This window comes from Giraffa tippelskirchi, chromosome 13 (assembly GCF_054371585.1).
Source record: "Giraffa tippelskirchi isolate mGirTip1 chromosome 13, T2T-mGirTip1v1.2.pri, whole genome shotgun sequence".
Classification (NCBI taxonomy): Eukaryota; Metazoa; Chordata; class Mammalia; order Artiodactyla; family Giraffidae; genus Giraffa; species Giraffa tippelskirchi.
In genome coordinates, this window is record NC_137287.1 from 8870554 (window position 1) to 8884064 (window position 13511).

General features: G+C 56.8%; 1 protein-coding gene across 50 annotated transcripts in view; it reads left to right on the forward strand.

Annotated features, from left to right (window-relative positions):
* Nucleotides 1–1359: 1359 nt before the first annotated feature.
* ELN (elastin) overlaps nucleotides 1360–13511 on the forward strand; it is a 32989-nt gene continuing 20837 nt past the window's right edge. For 42 of the 50 annotated variants that reach the window (XR_014073344.1, XR_014073343.1, XR_014073345.1 and 39 more), the window contains exons 1-5: nucleotides 1398–1822; nucleotides 8050–8100; nucleotides 9155–9181; nucleotides 9688–9720; nucleotides 13125–13160. Coding sequence is in view for 46 of the 50 variants with exons in the window: in XM_081557938.1 (XP_081414064.1) it covers nucleotides 1741–1822; nucleotides 8050–8100; nucleotides 9155–9181; nucleotides 9688–9720; nucleotides 13125–13160 (229 nt within the window). In the remaining 4 variants the exon portion in view is untranslated. Of the gene's footprint in view, nucleotides 1823–8049; nucleotides 8101–9154; nucleotides 9182–9687; nucleotides 9721–13124; nucleotides 13161–13511 lie in introns of all 50 variants that reach the window. The other 8 variants (XM_081557927.1, XM_081557919.1, XM_081557926.1 and 5 more) reach the window with 2 other exon arrangements.

Consider the following 13511-nt stretch of genomic DNA (forward strand, 5'->3'; position numbering starts at 1 on the left):
TATGACAGATGAGGAAACCGAAGTCCTTTGAAGAGGTTACCCTGCTAGAAAGTTCTAGAGCCAGAATGTTAGTCCTAGGTCCCACCAAGCCCAGTGCCTGGCCTCTGGCACCTGCAGTCCCAGCCTCCCCCGCTGGCCTTGCTGACTGCCTCGGTGCTCCTGGCTGGAGGAGGGGTCCTTTAACTCCTGTCCTCGGACTTGTGGCTGTGTTCTTAGCCTCCTCTTAGCCTCCATCTGGGTGCAGGGAAAAACTCTCAGAACTCACGGCCTTGACTTTTCCCCATCGTAAGCTGTGATAAGGTTAGGTATCAGTTTACCTCTCCTATCCTCTGGCTCCCAAATTTCTTCCCCGCTTAGGTGGGGAGGCATGACCCCCTCATTTCCCACCCTGTCTCACCCCCTCAATCCCCAGGGTCCCCATCCCGCAGTCAGGCGAGGACAACCCAAGTCCTTCTGGAAATGCTGGTCCCAGTTGTTTTAGCGCAGGGCCTCCCCCTCCTGGCTACCAGAGGAACATCAGTCCCAGGCATTCTCCTGGGGCAAGGAGAGAGCTGGTAGTCTGAGCGGTCTGAGGGCTCCCAGGTCTGGTTTGGGTTCTAGGGATGCTTGGCGTTGGGACAGGTGGGGGCCAAGTGATAAAGGTGGGGGATGTTGGGCCACTTAACAGTCTGAGTGGGTTCCCCCACCCCCTGGTTCTCTGCAGGGCACCTGGGGATCCAGCCTGACCTTAACCAGATACCATGGCCTGCATAAACTGCAGGGGGCTATACCTTCATCCATGACAGACGGAGCCCCTGTGAACTCTCTGATGCCCCCAGGGAATGACACCAACAGGGTCTCAACCCCCAAGCCATTCTGCCCGCAGCCACCTGGCCTCTGCAGACCTGGATCCTAGACCAACCCATCACCCCCTTCCCAGCCTCAGGCAGGAGGCTGCGACCTTAACCCACAGAGAATGGAGCCCTGCAAAGGCATCAGGGTCCTCTTCCCTGCCCCCAGATGCCCCATGGGAGCAGCAGCAACACGGTCCCACCTTCCCAACCATTCTGCCCACAGCCCCTCGACCTCTCCAGGCCCTGGCCTGGATGGACCCTGGACCCCAGGTCTGACCAACAGCCCCCTCCCCAGCTTTGCCCTGTCTCTGGCCAGGTCTGGGAGTGTTGAGGGAGTCTGGAGGGCCGGGGTGGGGGAGCAGAGGCGCAGGACAGCTGGCCTGTGTCCCCACACTGGGCCCCGGGCCCAGCGGAGGGGCGGGGGCCTGGCCACTCAGGCCTTGGCTGGGGCCGGATTTTTGGCCGGGCTGCAGGGCCCTCCCTCCTGCTTCCTCTCCCGAGGGCTGTCCTGGCAGAGGCCCCCCTCACACTTTCTGGCGGGAACAGGGCCAGCAGCGAAAGAACAGCCACAGAGGGAAAGCGGGAGAGAGATGGGGGGAAACTCTGTGTGTGTGTGTGTGTGTGTGTGTGTGTGCGCGCACGCGTGTGTATGTGCGCGCGTGTGTTTTAAGGGAAAAAAAAAAAAAGAGCCCACAGTCCAGTCCAGTCAGACCCAGCCTGGGAGGCTTGTGAGCCGGCCTTTCGTAATTGCCCCCTCCCCGTGGCCCCCTCCCCGAGGCCTCCCCCTTCTCCCGCCCTCCCGCCCGCCCTCTCTCCCTCCCTCCTTCCCTAGCCGCCGACGAGGCAGCAATTACGCTTTGGGGATAAAACGAGGTGCAGAGAGCGGGCTGGGGCATTTCTCCCCGAGATGGCGGGTCTGACAGCTGCGGCTCTGCGGCCCGGAGTCCTCCTGCTCCTGCTGTGCGTCCTCCACCCCTCGCAGCCCGGAGGTAGGCCTCACCCTGTTCCCCCAAAGGGTCCGCAGCCCTTGGGCCGCCCGCTCAGGTGGCTGGACCAACCGACAAGAGGGCGCCCTGCACTCCCAGGACCCACCGAGGGGGTCCCAGGCGGGAGCCCCTCAGCCACTGGATCCTTGGAACCGCCCCTCCCGGGAGCCAGCTGTGCGGAGCAGAAACCTGTCATATGTTCGCCCCGAGACTCAGAATGGTCCCAGACCAGCGCCGGGTTCTGCTGCTCTGAGAGGGTGGATGAACCTTGCTCTGTCCTGGGGGGCTCTCCCAGGATGGGGGTCCCGAGCACGCTGGGGAAGGGCCGGTGAGGTCCCGTCGGGTCTGTGAGCACCGGCGGTTTGCACACCTGTGGACCCAGTGGCTGTGCCCATGTGCCCTGGGGACAGGGGACCTGGGCTGGAGGCCAGCTCTGCGGCAGTGAGCTCTCTGACCTCGGCAGGTTCCTTGTCCCCTGGGAAGTCGGGACCCGCTCTGGGTGATGTCAGGGTTAAGTTGATTACAGGGTTGCAGGTTGGAAAGCTGCCGCTGTGGTCTGTCCCTGGTGAGAAAGGCTGGGACTTCTGAGCGTGTGTGTGAGTGTGTGTGTGTGCGTGAGTGTGTTACATGCTCTTGCACAGGTGTGCATGTTCTGTATATGTCCAATCGTGTCATCAGATAGAGGAGGAGGTTTCTGCGAGGGGATGAATGTTCACAGGTTCATCCTTGGACAGGTGTGTGTGTGTGAGTGTGTGTGTGTGTTGGAAGGAGGGGTGTTATAGGATATATGAAAGTGCCCATTAGCATGTGCAAAAGTCTGGACACAGAGGTGATCTGGTGTCCAGGTGTGGTTTGTCACTGTGCATATGCGTGTGTGTGAGAGTGTGTGTGTGTGTGTGTGTGTGTTGGAAGGCATCTTATAGGATATATTCATAGGATATGTGAAAGTGCCTATTAGCATGTGCAAAAGTCTGCTACCCAACAGGCGTGTACACAGAGGCAATCTGGTGTCCAGGTGTGTCACTGGGTGTGGTTTGTCATTGAGCATGTGCGTGTGTATGTCTGTGCGTGCGAGTGTGTGTGGTATGGAACACCAGCGAGGACAAGGAAGCTGGGGAAGGTATCCGTCTCCTGGCAGAGGGAGAGCCCTGAGTGCCGGGGCCTTGCATGAACCAGGGGGCACTCCCAGGCCACCTGGCATGTTCCCTGCCATGGTCCCAGAGGACACCCCTCTCAGGGCTGCTACGCACTTTGGGGGGACGCTGGGAGTGGTCCCCCAGCATCCCCCAACGGTGCTCCTAGCCGTGGGGAGAGAGAGGTACAGGCAGGCTCATGAAACTTTGGTGGGATAGCCTGGGTGGGGTCTGGTTTCCAGGAGAGTCCTCTTTGCCGTGAGAACCAGTAGGGGCCAGTGTCAGGATGGGGGGGCCACCGGGTGCCACAGGGCCAGGCCGGAGGGCAGGAGCAGGAGGTGGGCAGAGGCAGCAGCTGTTTCCGTGAGATTGACCGGCGGGGCAGGACGCTGGGAGCAGGGGCTTCCTGCACAGAGGTCAGCTCCCAAGTCTGGACAAAGCCAAGGGATGCTGGCGCAGTGTCAGATGGGGCCCTGCGGAGGGCAGAGAGACCATCCCAGGGGAGCAGCCATCCCCGGGTCTGAGATGGCAGCTCGGGTCCCATCTGAACCTCCTCCCTGGAGTCTGGCCCCTGAACACCTGCCTTCCCAGAGACGGCTCCCCGCTAGAGCACGACATATAGCCCCCGCAGGAACCCTGAGAGTAGAGAATTTTTATCGACGCTCCACAAACAGGGAGGTGGAGGCTGAGACAGGCTAAGGCAGCACCAGGGGGTGAGTACCAGCCAGCGCGTCACTGGACTAAAGGATGAGGGAGGCGGGGGCCGGGTTCCAAGCGGCATTTGGGAAGGGGCAGGCCTGGGGCTGAGTACTCCTGGGTGGGCCTGCCCTAAGAAGAATGCACCCTCAATAACCAGGCTAAATGCTCCGCAGGCCCTGTTCTTTTTTTGCAAACATAAATCTCAGCTCTGTCCAGGGTGGTAGAGTAGCCGGGTCCAAATAAGGGGTGTGTGAACTGATGAGGTCTTCTGGGGTTTGTGTCCAGAGCCTCCCAAAGGAGGCCCCTCCACACACACGCACAGGCTCACACAAGCACACACACACTCACACCTGCCTGGCTATCCTGAGGGATGTCACTCTCATGGGTCCCCCAGTCCCAAAGGACCATGTTGCCAGTGGAGACAAAAAAGGGACAACCCAGGAAGGCTCCGCGATGGAAGGGTTGTCTGGACCCATTTAAGATGGGTCAAAATTAGCTTTGAAGATCATTTGCCCCAGACTCCCCTGCCATTTAAAGAGAGAGAGAAATTAAATCAGTTATAATTGGGACCAGCTGCCCCAAACCCCCAGAAATGTTATCATTTTAGCTTTGGGTGGTTTTTCGTTTTTGTTTTTGTTTTTCTGTTTTCGGAACTGAAGATGGTTTTGAAACAGGGATTTTTCAGCCCTGGCTGCCTATTGGAATTACACAGGGAACTTGAAACCATTCTGACATGGGGTCTCACCCGGAAATTCTTGCTTTACTCGGCCTGAGGAGGGACCTAGACATGTAGTTCTTGTTAAAGCCGCTGCCCAGGTGACTCGAGGGCCTCGGACCCCCCAGTTTAGGAGTTGATGCTGCTCTCTGAGTCTGCTGGGGCTGAGGCAGGAAGGCAGGCGTGCCCGAGGGGAGGGATGGCGGATTGTTTTTGAAAAGCCCTTGGCAGCCTTTCTCCATGCAAACAACAAACAGCTTCGTGTGGTCTTATCTGCTCCCCAGGCTGGTCCCCAGGGACTTGGAATTGGCGAAGTCCCCTGCCAAGGCCCGCTGGCCCTCTGCTTGCTCCCAAACAGCCTTCTCCCAGCTCTTTGAACCTGGAGCCCAGGGCCCAGGCAGAAGGCCCTGAGTGTGATTGGGGTCAGCTGTGGGTACCAGGCCAAACACTTTATCTCTCTGGCTCATGGATGGTTTCCCTGGCTGTAAAATGGGGAGAAACATCCTTGCCCAGCATACCTCCTAGGGCTGGTGGGTGGCTCCAGCAATGTTACATTGCAAATAATGCATCAAGTAAGAGGACTATGGGAATGTGAATTTTAAAAACCATATATTCTCTTATTGGGAATTTACTAGCATGAGCTAATATCAACCCTTGTAATTCATACACATTTATAAGGTTTAATTTTTTCTGTTGCTACTCATGCCCCATTTTGTCTAATGGGGAGGCAGCCCATGTGTAAATAGAGATGCAGTAATGGAGGAAGCTGACAAGATGGAGAGAGGGTGGCGTAGAGGAAATCCAGGAAGGCTTCATAGCAGAGGTGACATTTGAGTTAAATCTTGAAAGAAAATTAAATGCTTGAGGAGCTTCTGTGGATGGGAGGTGAGCCTCAGTCTCTGGGGCTCTGGGAGGCAGAACTGGAGAGACAGAGGAGCAGATTCTCTCTCAATAGGAAGGAGATCTCTCTGCCAGTAGAACTGATAGCATCAGGAGGTGGTGATTTGCCTGTCACTGGAGGCGTGCAAGCAGAAACACAAGATGTTCGCAGAGGAATTTCAACCCAGGCGAAAAGACTGTTATGATCCCTGAGAGTCTAGGACCATGATTCTAAGATGCAAGAGACAAGTTCCACCCTGAGCTAGCCGGTGTAACAAGCCAAACCCACATAAAACAAGACAAGTACGCTCCAGGCCAACTGCTTTGGGCCAGCCGAGCAGTGGGAACCACAGGCTCAGAGACGGCAGGGGGGAGAAGCTGAGCCCAGTCTTGGTGGAAGGGTAGGACTTGGAGAGAGGAAAGGGCATTCCTGGCAGGAGGAACAGCTCAGTCCAAGGAGGGGAGGTGGGAAGCAGGATGACCCTTCACATGAGGGGCAGGAGAGGAGACCACTGCCTTTTCAAAGGCCTTTGATCACCACCAGTCTTATTCTGTTCTCACCTCTCCTGCACTCAAAGAGGGGCTGGGCGGGGATCCTTTACCACTAAGCCTTCTCTGTTTCTTCAGTGCAAAACGGGGATCAAAACCTTTGGCTCCGCGGGCCGTCATGGTTCAGGCATGGAGTTTGGCAGACACTGTTGGGCTCTGAATCATGGAGGTGGAGAGTGGGGAGAAGAGAGAGCTGGGGAGAGATGGGTAGGCCCTGGGGAGAGTGAAAGCGGAAGAGGAGCTGACCGATCCCAGGACAGGCCTGGCCCCTGCGCTGGGGGGAAAACAGAACTCCAGGAGAGGAACTGGGGGTTCAACCAGACCAGCCTGATGTAGGGAGACCTGTAAGCCGGTTGGGGATGGAAGAGGTCAGACCAGACCTCCAGGCCACCTCCTTGCCTCCCCTCCACCTAATTCACCCATCCGTTATTGAGCACCTACTGTCTACCTGGCCCCAGGCCATGTACTGTGAAGTAGAAACAAAGTGTCCGTCATTAATTAATTAATTTATTTTGGAGCAATAACTGAGTGCCAGGCCCAGGGCAGGTCTCTGGAACTCTTGGACAACTCTGCAGCAACCTGGCAAGGCAGAAGTTATTAGCCCCACATTGCTACAAAGGAAACTGAAGTTCAGAGAGGTTAAGTGACTTGCCTGAGGTCACACAGATGGTAAGAAGTTGGCACTGCCGGGATGAGAGACCAGATGGGTCTGTCCTGAACCCTTTGCTCCCTCCGCCCACCACATTGTTCTTGCAGCCCCTCCACCCACTCTGGAGGCAGAGAGCAGAGAGGAGAGGAGAGAGGAGGGGGAGGGGAAGGAAGGGGAGGAGGGAGAGAGGCTGAGGCAGAGAAAGGCCTGGAGCCACGACAGGGAAAGGCACACAGGAGACAGTGCTCAGAGCTGGAAGCCTGAGCCAGAGAAGGCATCAAAGGACCATGTGTGCTTTTGGCAGTCGATGACAGGGCCTGAGCGCCCATTCCCAGCAGGCCCAGCCTCCTGGACCACCGCTCTGAGCCCCTCGAGGCTCTGAGCAGATTACTTAGACACTCCAGGCCTGGATCACAGTGCCTGGGGTGGAGGGGGGGGAGGGTGTGCGGGTAGCGGGGAAGGGGGGCGGCTCAGGGGCTCAGGCCTGGGGTGGAGGGGCGGGTGGCACCGGGGCTTTGGCACAGGGTGACCATGACAGCTTGGCATCCTCCACCCTGCTGGGCCGTGGCTGAGGCTGACCGGGCCCTGGGGCCAGCAGGCCCAGCTGTGCGCACAGCCGGGCCACAGAGGCCAGATGTCTGCTGGGCACGCTGGAGAGCTGCCTGACATGCTCCCCCAACCCTGTCCGTTGAGCCCTGTTCAGCTGGGTGGCGCCGGGGCTCAGGCTGGGGCACCGGCAAGGCGGCTTGTCAAGGGGCCATTCAGTGGTGGTGGAGTCAGGGCCTGATCTGCACCAGGATTGTCTGTTGCCATGACTACACACAGGCTGGGTCTGGGGCCCGGCCTCCCAGTGTTCCCCTGTGAGAGCTTCACGGGTCTGTGGGGACTGAACTCGTGATCTGGGCTGGGCAGACGGCCCCTTTGGCCCAGCCAGTGAATTAGCTTTTCCTTAGGAAACTATTCACTTTGCTCATTCATGGTGTCCCCCTCTGGGCCCCGGCGCCTCCTTAGACAGCTCTGTGTCAGACAGCCAGAGCCCCACCCAAGCTCTGCTGCCCAGCGGCTAAGGACGCTGACCTCACGCTTTCCTATCAGTGTGGGAATGGCTGGGCCTGGGCTGGCAGCTGCCGCGTTTCCTTACTGCTTGCTGTCACAAGCCTGGCCTGCTCTCCCACGATGCTGGGTCCTGCCCACGCCGCTCAGGGCTGGAGAGACGTGGCTGCCCAGCTAAAGGTGCTCAGACCCAGTTCCCGGCCAGGCCCTCCCCAGGAAACACAGCACAAGCCGTTATGCTCAGAGGAGTGGCCTGGCTTTGAATCCAGCCTCCATCTATTTGCAGCTGTGTGACCCCTGGCCCGTGTCTTAACGTCTCTGAGCCTGAATTCACATCTGTTAAACTGAAGTTAATAATCCTTGCCCTTCCAACCTCACTGGGCCATTTTTGAGGAGCAGGAAAGAGAAGATGCTTTGGAAACATAACGTGCTTGGGCAAGCAACATTGATTACTTTGTAGACACAGGGTATTGTTGCCATCATCCCTATCTTTTATCATTAGTGCACTTTTATTCATTCTGGCTCATGGGGGACTCTGCCTCCTTCCTTCCAGGGGTCCCGGGAGCTATTCCTGGTGGAGTTCCTGGAGGCGTCTTCTTCCCAGGTAATGTACATGAAATTTGCACGTGCCCAGGTAAGACAGATGATGATTAAATTTGCAAGAGACACACATTTGGACACTGCAGAAGGAAAAAACATTGGCACGCCCACCGCAGAGGACTCATCAGTCGCCCCTATATTAAAAAGCAGTTTACATGATACTGTTCTACAACTACTGAGCATAAATTTTCTAGAAGATGAAACTCAGTGCTTGCAAAACCATAGGAAAGTGGCCGCCTCACCGATCCTCTGCTGTTTACAGTCTTAGAACCATTAACCCCACTCTTGGAAATCCATTCAAAGGAAATCATTGAAAAGAAGAGGGAAAAAAAAGCCATCTGCCCCAAGGTTCATAGGAATGTTACTAGCAAAAATGCAAAACAAGAAACCCTCTTGACAGGAGGGTGTGATTAAGTAAACTAAGGTTATGCAACTACTAAAAAGTATGAATATGCTCTCTGACGGTCAAGTGATTTTCAAGTAAAAACAATATAAAAGCAAGAACGAGGTGCAGATGAAGATTAGCCCCACCTCAAAAAAAAAAAAGGAGGGGGCAGAATGTTAGCTCAATGGCATGGCAGGGGGTAGGGGGGAAGGAGGCAATCTCTTCCTTTAATTTAGAAAAAAAGCATCATGTTTTAACATCATGTTTTTCATGTAGATTGAAAAGTCAGAAGTAATATTTTCAATACTTAAAAAGTGTTTAAGGGATTTCCCTGGTGGTCCAGTAGTTAAGAAACCACGCTTTCACTACAGGGGGCATGGGTTCCAGGTCCAGGGGACTGAGACTCTCATACCACACAGTACGGCCAAAAAAAACCAAAGAATAAAAGGGTTTGAGCGTTCAGAACTGATGTGGAAGTGAGAGAAGCCACCAGCACATTCCCGGGCACACACAGAGGCAGGAGACTTTTGCCAGATAAGACAGATGAGGAAACAGAGCCTCACAGAGCTCAAGGCTTGCCCAAGATCATGTGGCTAGGCAGAGATGAAATTGACCATGGGTCAGTGGATGGCTTCTTGATGGTATTCCCCCCCTCCCCATCCTGCCAACACAGGGGCTGGTCTCGGAGGCCTGGGAGGAGGTGAGTTCAAACACCAAACTTGGCTCCTCACTGATGGGGTCTGGGTCTCAGCCTAATCCACACACATCCTTAGACCTCAGACCTCAGAAAACCCAGGCATTAAGGGGTACCTCATTTCCCAGACTAAGCGTCTAGTGCGGAGGGAGATTTCTAAAAACTAGATCCCATGGGCCCCGTAAACCCCTGCCACCATCCTCTTTTCCCTGGGGGCCCCTGCCTTCTTTCATATTTCTTTTGATCCTTAGTAATATCCATTCAAATCCAGCTGAGTGGGAACCATCACCCCCTTCAGAGACCTGATAAACAGTACGAGAGAGGGAAACCCCAGGTCAGGACGGGAGATGGGCCCCCCACCCAGGCATCTGGGCGCTGGGCTCCCAGCAGCTCCTTGTACACAGAGAGGACCATTCCTGACCCCACAGTGAGACCCCACAGTGCCCTGTGGGGATTGTGGTGGGACAGGTGGGCTGCAACTCCCCATTAACCACCATCTCTTCCCTCCGTAGCACTGGGCCCTGGAGCCAAACCAGCCAAGCCAGGTAAGCCCTGCAGCCTCTGAGCACTGAGCCAGGGCCACGGGGCAGGGAAGGGAAGGAGCCACGGAGCTGTGAACCGGACCTGTGGATGGGAGAAGGGAGTGAGGTGGTGGACGGACCTTCCCCTAGTCAATGCCTTCCAGGACCAGGCTAGGACTGAGCTCCGGGGCTTCCAGGGTCAGGAGGCTAGAGGCAGCTTACAGTCCGCTCTGTGGGTGGGGTGTCCAGCATCGACTCTGCCCAGGCCTCTGTGCCCCCCGAGAGTCCCCTCTGCACCGGATCCCAGAAATAGCCCTGGTGCTGGGGTCAAAGGTCAGAATTGATGCTCCAGTGGCCACCAAGCCTGTGAATGTCACTCTGGGCTCAAACACCGATAATTGGACCCTGGCCTCTGCCTGAATGATCCCTGACTCCCAAACCAAGCCCTCTCTTACTCCAGGCCAAGATCTCAGCTATCCCTGATGCTGATGACCCATTCTGAGCCCTTATCCTGACCCCAGGCTGAGCCCTGATCCCAGATCAAAGCCCTGCACCTAACCCTAGGCTGCACACTGACCCTGACCCCAGATGAGCTTCCTTCCTGATCCCAGGCCCCTTTCAACTGTGCTCCAACCATGGAGTTTTCCAGTAAGATGTGGTTGGCTCTGTCCTGGCCCACAGGGCTCCAATCCACTGCTAGGTCCACTAAGCTCCAGAGAACACACCCCCCAGGAAAGAGGGAGGGCGGGTTCCTCTGGGAAGTCCTGGTGGATAAGGAGCAGGTGGAGGAAGTGGTGTCTCCGTCTGGATTTATGATCTGATCAACATGAGATGTAGCCTTTCCCCTGCTCCGTGTCTCCCTGGCTCTGAAGCCTGAGACTCCAGGACAGTTTGCATGTCCAACAGCTCTTACGAAATCCAACCCCCCCCCCCACAATGTTCGATGATTCAAGTGCAAATGAATCTACAAGACCCAGATTCCCCTTCCCTGCAAGCCCATCTGGGTTGTGAAACTCTAGGGCTGGGGCCAGGCAAGAGAGAGAGAGAGACATAGAAGGGCAGGAGTCCTGGGCAAGGGGTTTACTGGGGTCTGTAGGAGTCTGCAGGGCTGGGAGCCCTTGGGATTCACTGCTTATCCCACCAGAACCTGTTTCCTATCTTCTCAGAGGAGTGAGTGATCTTAAAAGGGTCTTTGATGGTGGCGAGAGAACAGAGGAAAGGCTAAATAAGCCAGGGTGTGGAATTGGGATCGCACTTATCTGGGAAGACCCAAATGGAGGAAGTTGTGACTGCAGAACTAGAGGAGGGACTAGTCGATCCCGTTGGCAGCTGGGGACACACGGTAGGCTGCGATGAGACACCAGAGAGAAGACTGAGAAAACTGCACACAGTTGCAGTTGACAAAGTGAAGCTTTTAGTGATGAAAGACTTAGCAAGACTTCCTCAAGGACTTCCAGCTTGGGGTAGAGACGTAGACCGAGAGGAAAGTCAGGACCTCGACTGATGAAAAGAGACTGGACTCCATGACCTCCCAGAGCTTATCTTTCAGCCTTAGGACTCTGGACTCCAAAGGCCTGGACAGGGCCAAAGTGCCCCCCTACACAGGGCAGCTCCCCACATCCGGGCATGCCCAGGAGAGATGGAACTGGGCACGGGCAGTGAGTGTCATGCCTGGGAACAACTAATCCCTTGGCGAGTAGAGGGTGGGTGGCCTGGCACTGCTCCTCGTGGGCCTCGGCGGGCTGGCCCCGCCTTGGCTCTCAGTGGGGGACCAGGCAGCTGGGAGCCAGCACCACCCCTACCCCCCAGCACCAGCTGAGGGCCAGCCACCCACCCGAGAGCCCAGGGAGGAGCAGGGGGGACATCCAGCGGTCACCCCAACAGGCTGCAGACCTGACATGCTCTCTGCTCACGATCCCTCTGGTCCCAGGAAGGTTGGGGACATGTTGGCCCTTTTGTACTTTGGGAAACTGAGTCTTGGACAGGGGAAGTGACTTGCTGTTTCATGCGAGGAGTAGCGTGGGGCAGCAAGATTTAAATCCAGAGCTCAGTGACTCTGGAGAGAGACGGTTGGATAAGCCAGGCCTCTCCAGGCTCCCATCCTTGGCCATTCTCACCCCTCTCTCCTCCTCACCCCTCTCTCCTTCTTTCCAGGGGCTGGACTCCTTGGGGCATTTGGGCCAGAGGAGTCCATGGGAAGAAGGGGAGCAGGGGTGGGACTTTGCTCAGGCTGCAGGGCGACCCTGGGGGGGAGCACAGGAAGAGGGCAGATGGCTACAGAGGGCCACCTGCCCTCACCCCACCCACCCAGCCTCTTCTCTCTTCCTGGCCAGTCCCCATCTTCTCCTTCCACCCCTCTGCAGTCAGGAAAGGCCAGAGGGTGTCTGCTGCCCTGCTGGACCTCAGGAAATAGGCCAGGCTGGAGAGAAACACCCCCGACAGAGCTACGGCAGGGCGGGACCGGCAGCGCTGGGAAGTGAACCCAGGCACACCCCGGGCCCGGCCAGACCACACCACACCTGCCCGGAAGGGAGACGGGCCGGAGGCAGAGGCCCATCTCACAGAGGGCCTGGCTGGCTTTCAGACGGGCCAGCTCACATAAGCAGGAAGTGAGGCCAGGGGACCACACCCAGAGAAAGGCAGGTGGACTGTCCGGGGCTCGGCTGTCCTGCTTGTTTGGGGTCGGTCCCCAGAGAGGCCGCCCCTGAGCTTGGGACCCTGGTGGCCAGGACTGGCGCTTGTGGGAGAGATTCTCACGTAATTGGAAACAAAGCCGGCACGGTTGTGAGCTCCAACCTGATTGCCCATCGGTCCTGGCCAAAGCCGTGGAATGTCTCCTGGAGGGAGAAAAGCAGAGATCAAGCCCAGATGTGGGAAGGAGAGAGCCAGAGGGACCCATTTGGCTTTTTATAAACATTTTAGCATCTGTCTGCAGGCAAGGAGGCTCCCAGACTGCAGGGCAGGCTAGATGGATGACAAAAAGGGCTCCAGATACAAGGGAGAGGGCGTGGGCTGAGCCAGGGGACTCCTGCAAGGAGGCCAAAGAAAGGCCTGGGGTGGGGTTAACGTGGGAGTAGGACAGGGCCTGGGCCTGGCCTTGCTGGCAGCTTCTGCTCAGCTCCAGCCCTGAGAGAAAGCCCTCCTGGGTCCCCCGTTAGCTGGCGGGACTTCCAAGGAAACTGAGGACTGGTTGGGATCAACACAGTCGCATCCACATGGCACAAAGCAGTTGGTTACTAAACAGTGGTGACTGTCTTACCAGGATTGGCCACCAAGGACCGAAAACTTGAGTCCAGTTTAGAGACCTGAGTGGCCATACACAGATCGCATTGCTGGGTTCCACGAGACCCAGGATGGGAACATCGTGGGCCCAGGAATGATGTCCCACACCAGCCTCCCCTCACCTGGCTGTCTTCTTCTCCCTACAGGTGTCGGAGGGCTCGCAGGCGCTGGCCTTGGGGCAGGTTAGTGTTAACATCCAGGCAAGATGCCCCTCTGGGGGCCAGAGCCAAGCAGTCGGGGGCACAAGGGTGCAGACCAGGCCTGTCCTGGGCACTGGTGTAGGGGGTGATGCTAAGACTACCTGCCTGGGGCCTAGGGAGTGACAGCTGGGTCTTGGTGCTATTATAACGTAGTGACGAGGTAGCACTAGTGGTAAAGAGCCCACCTGCCAATGCAGGAGACATAATGAGAGGCAGGTTCGATTCCCGGGTCGGGAAGATTCCCCTGGAGAAGGGCATGGCAACCCACTCCAGGATTCTTGCCTGGAGAACCCCGTGGACAGAGGAGATACAGTGGGCTATAGTCCATGGGGT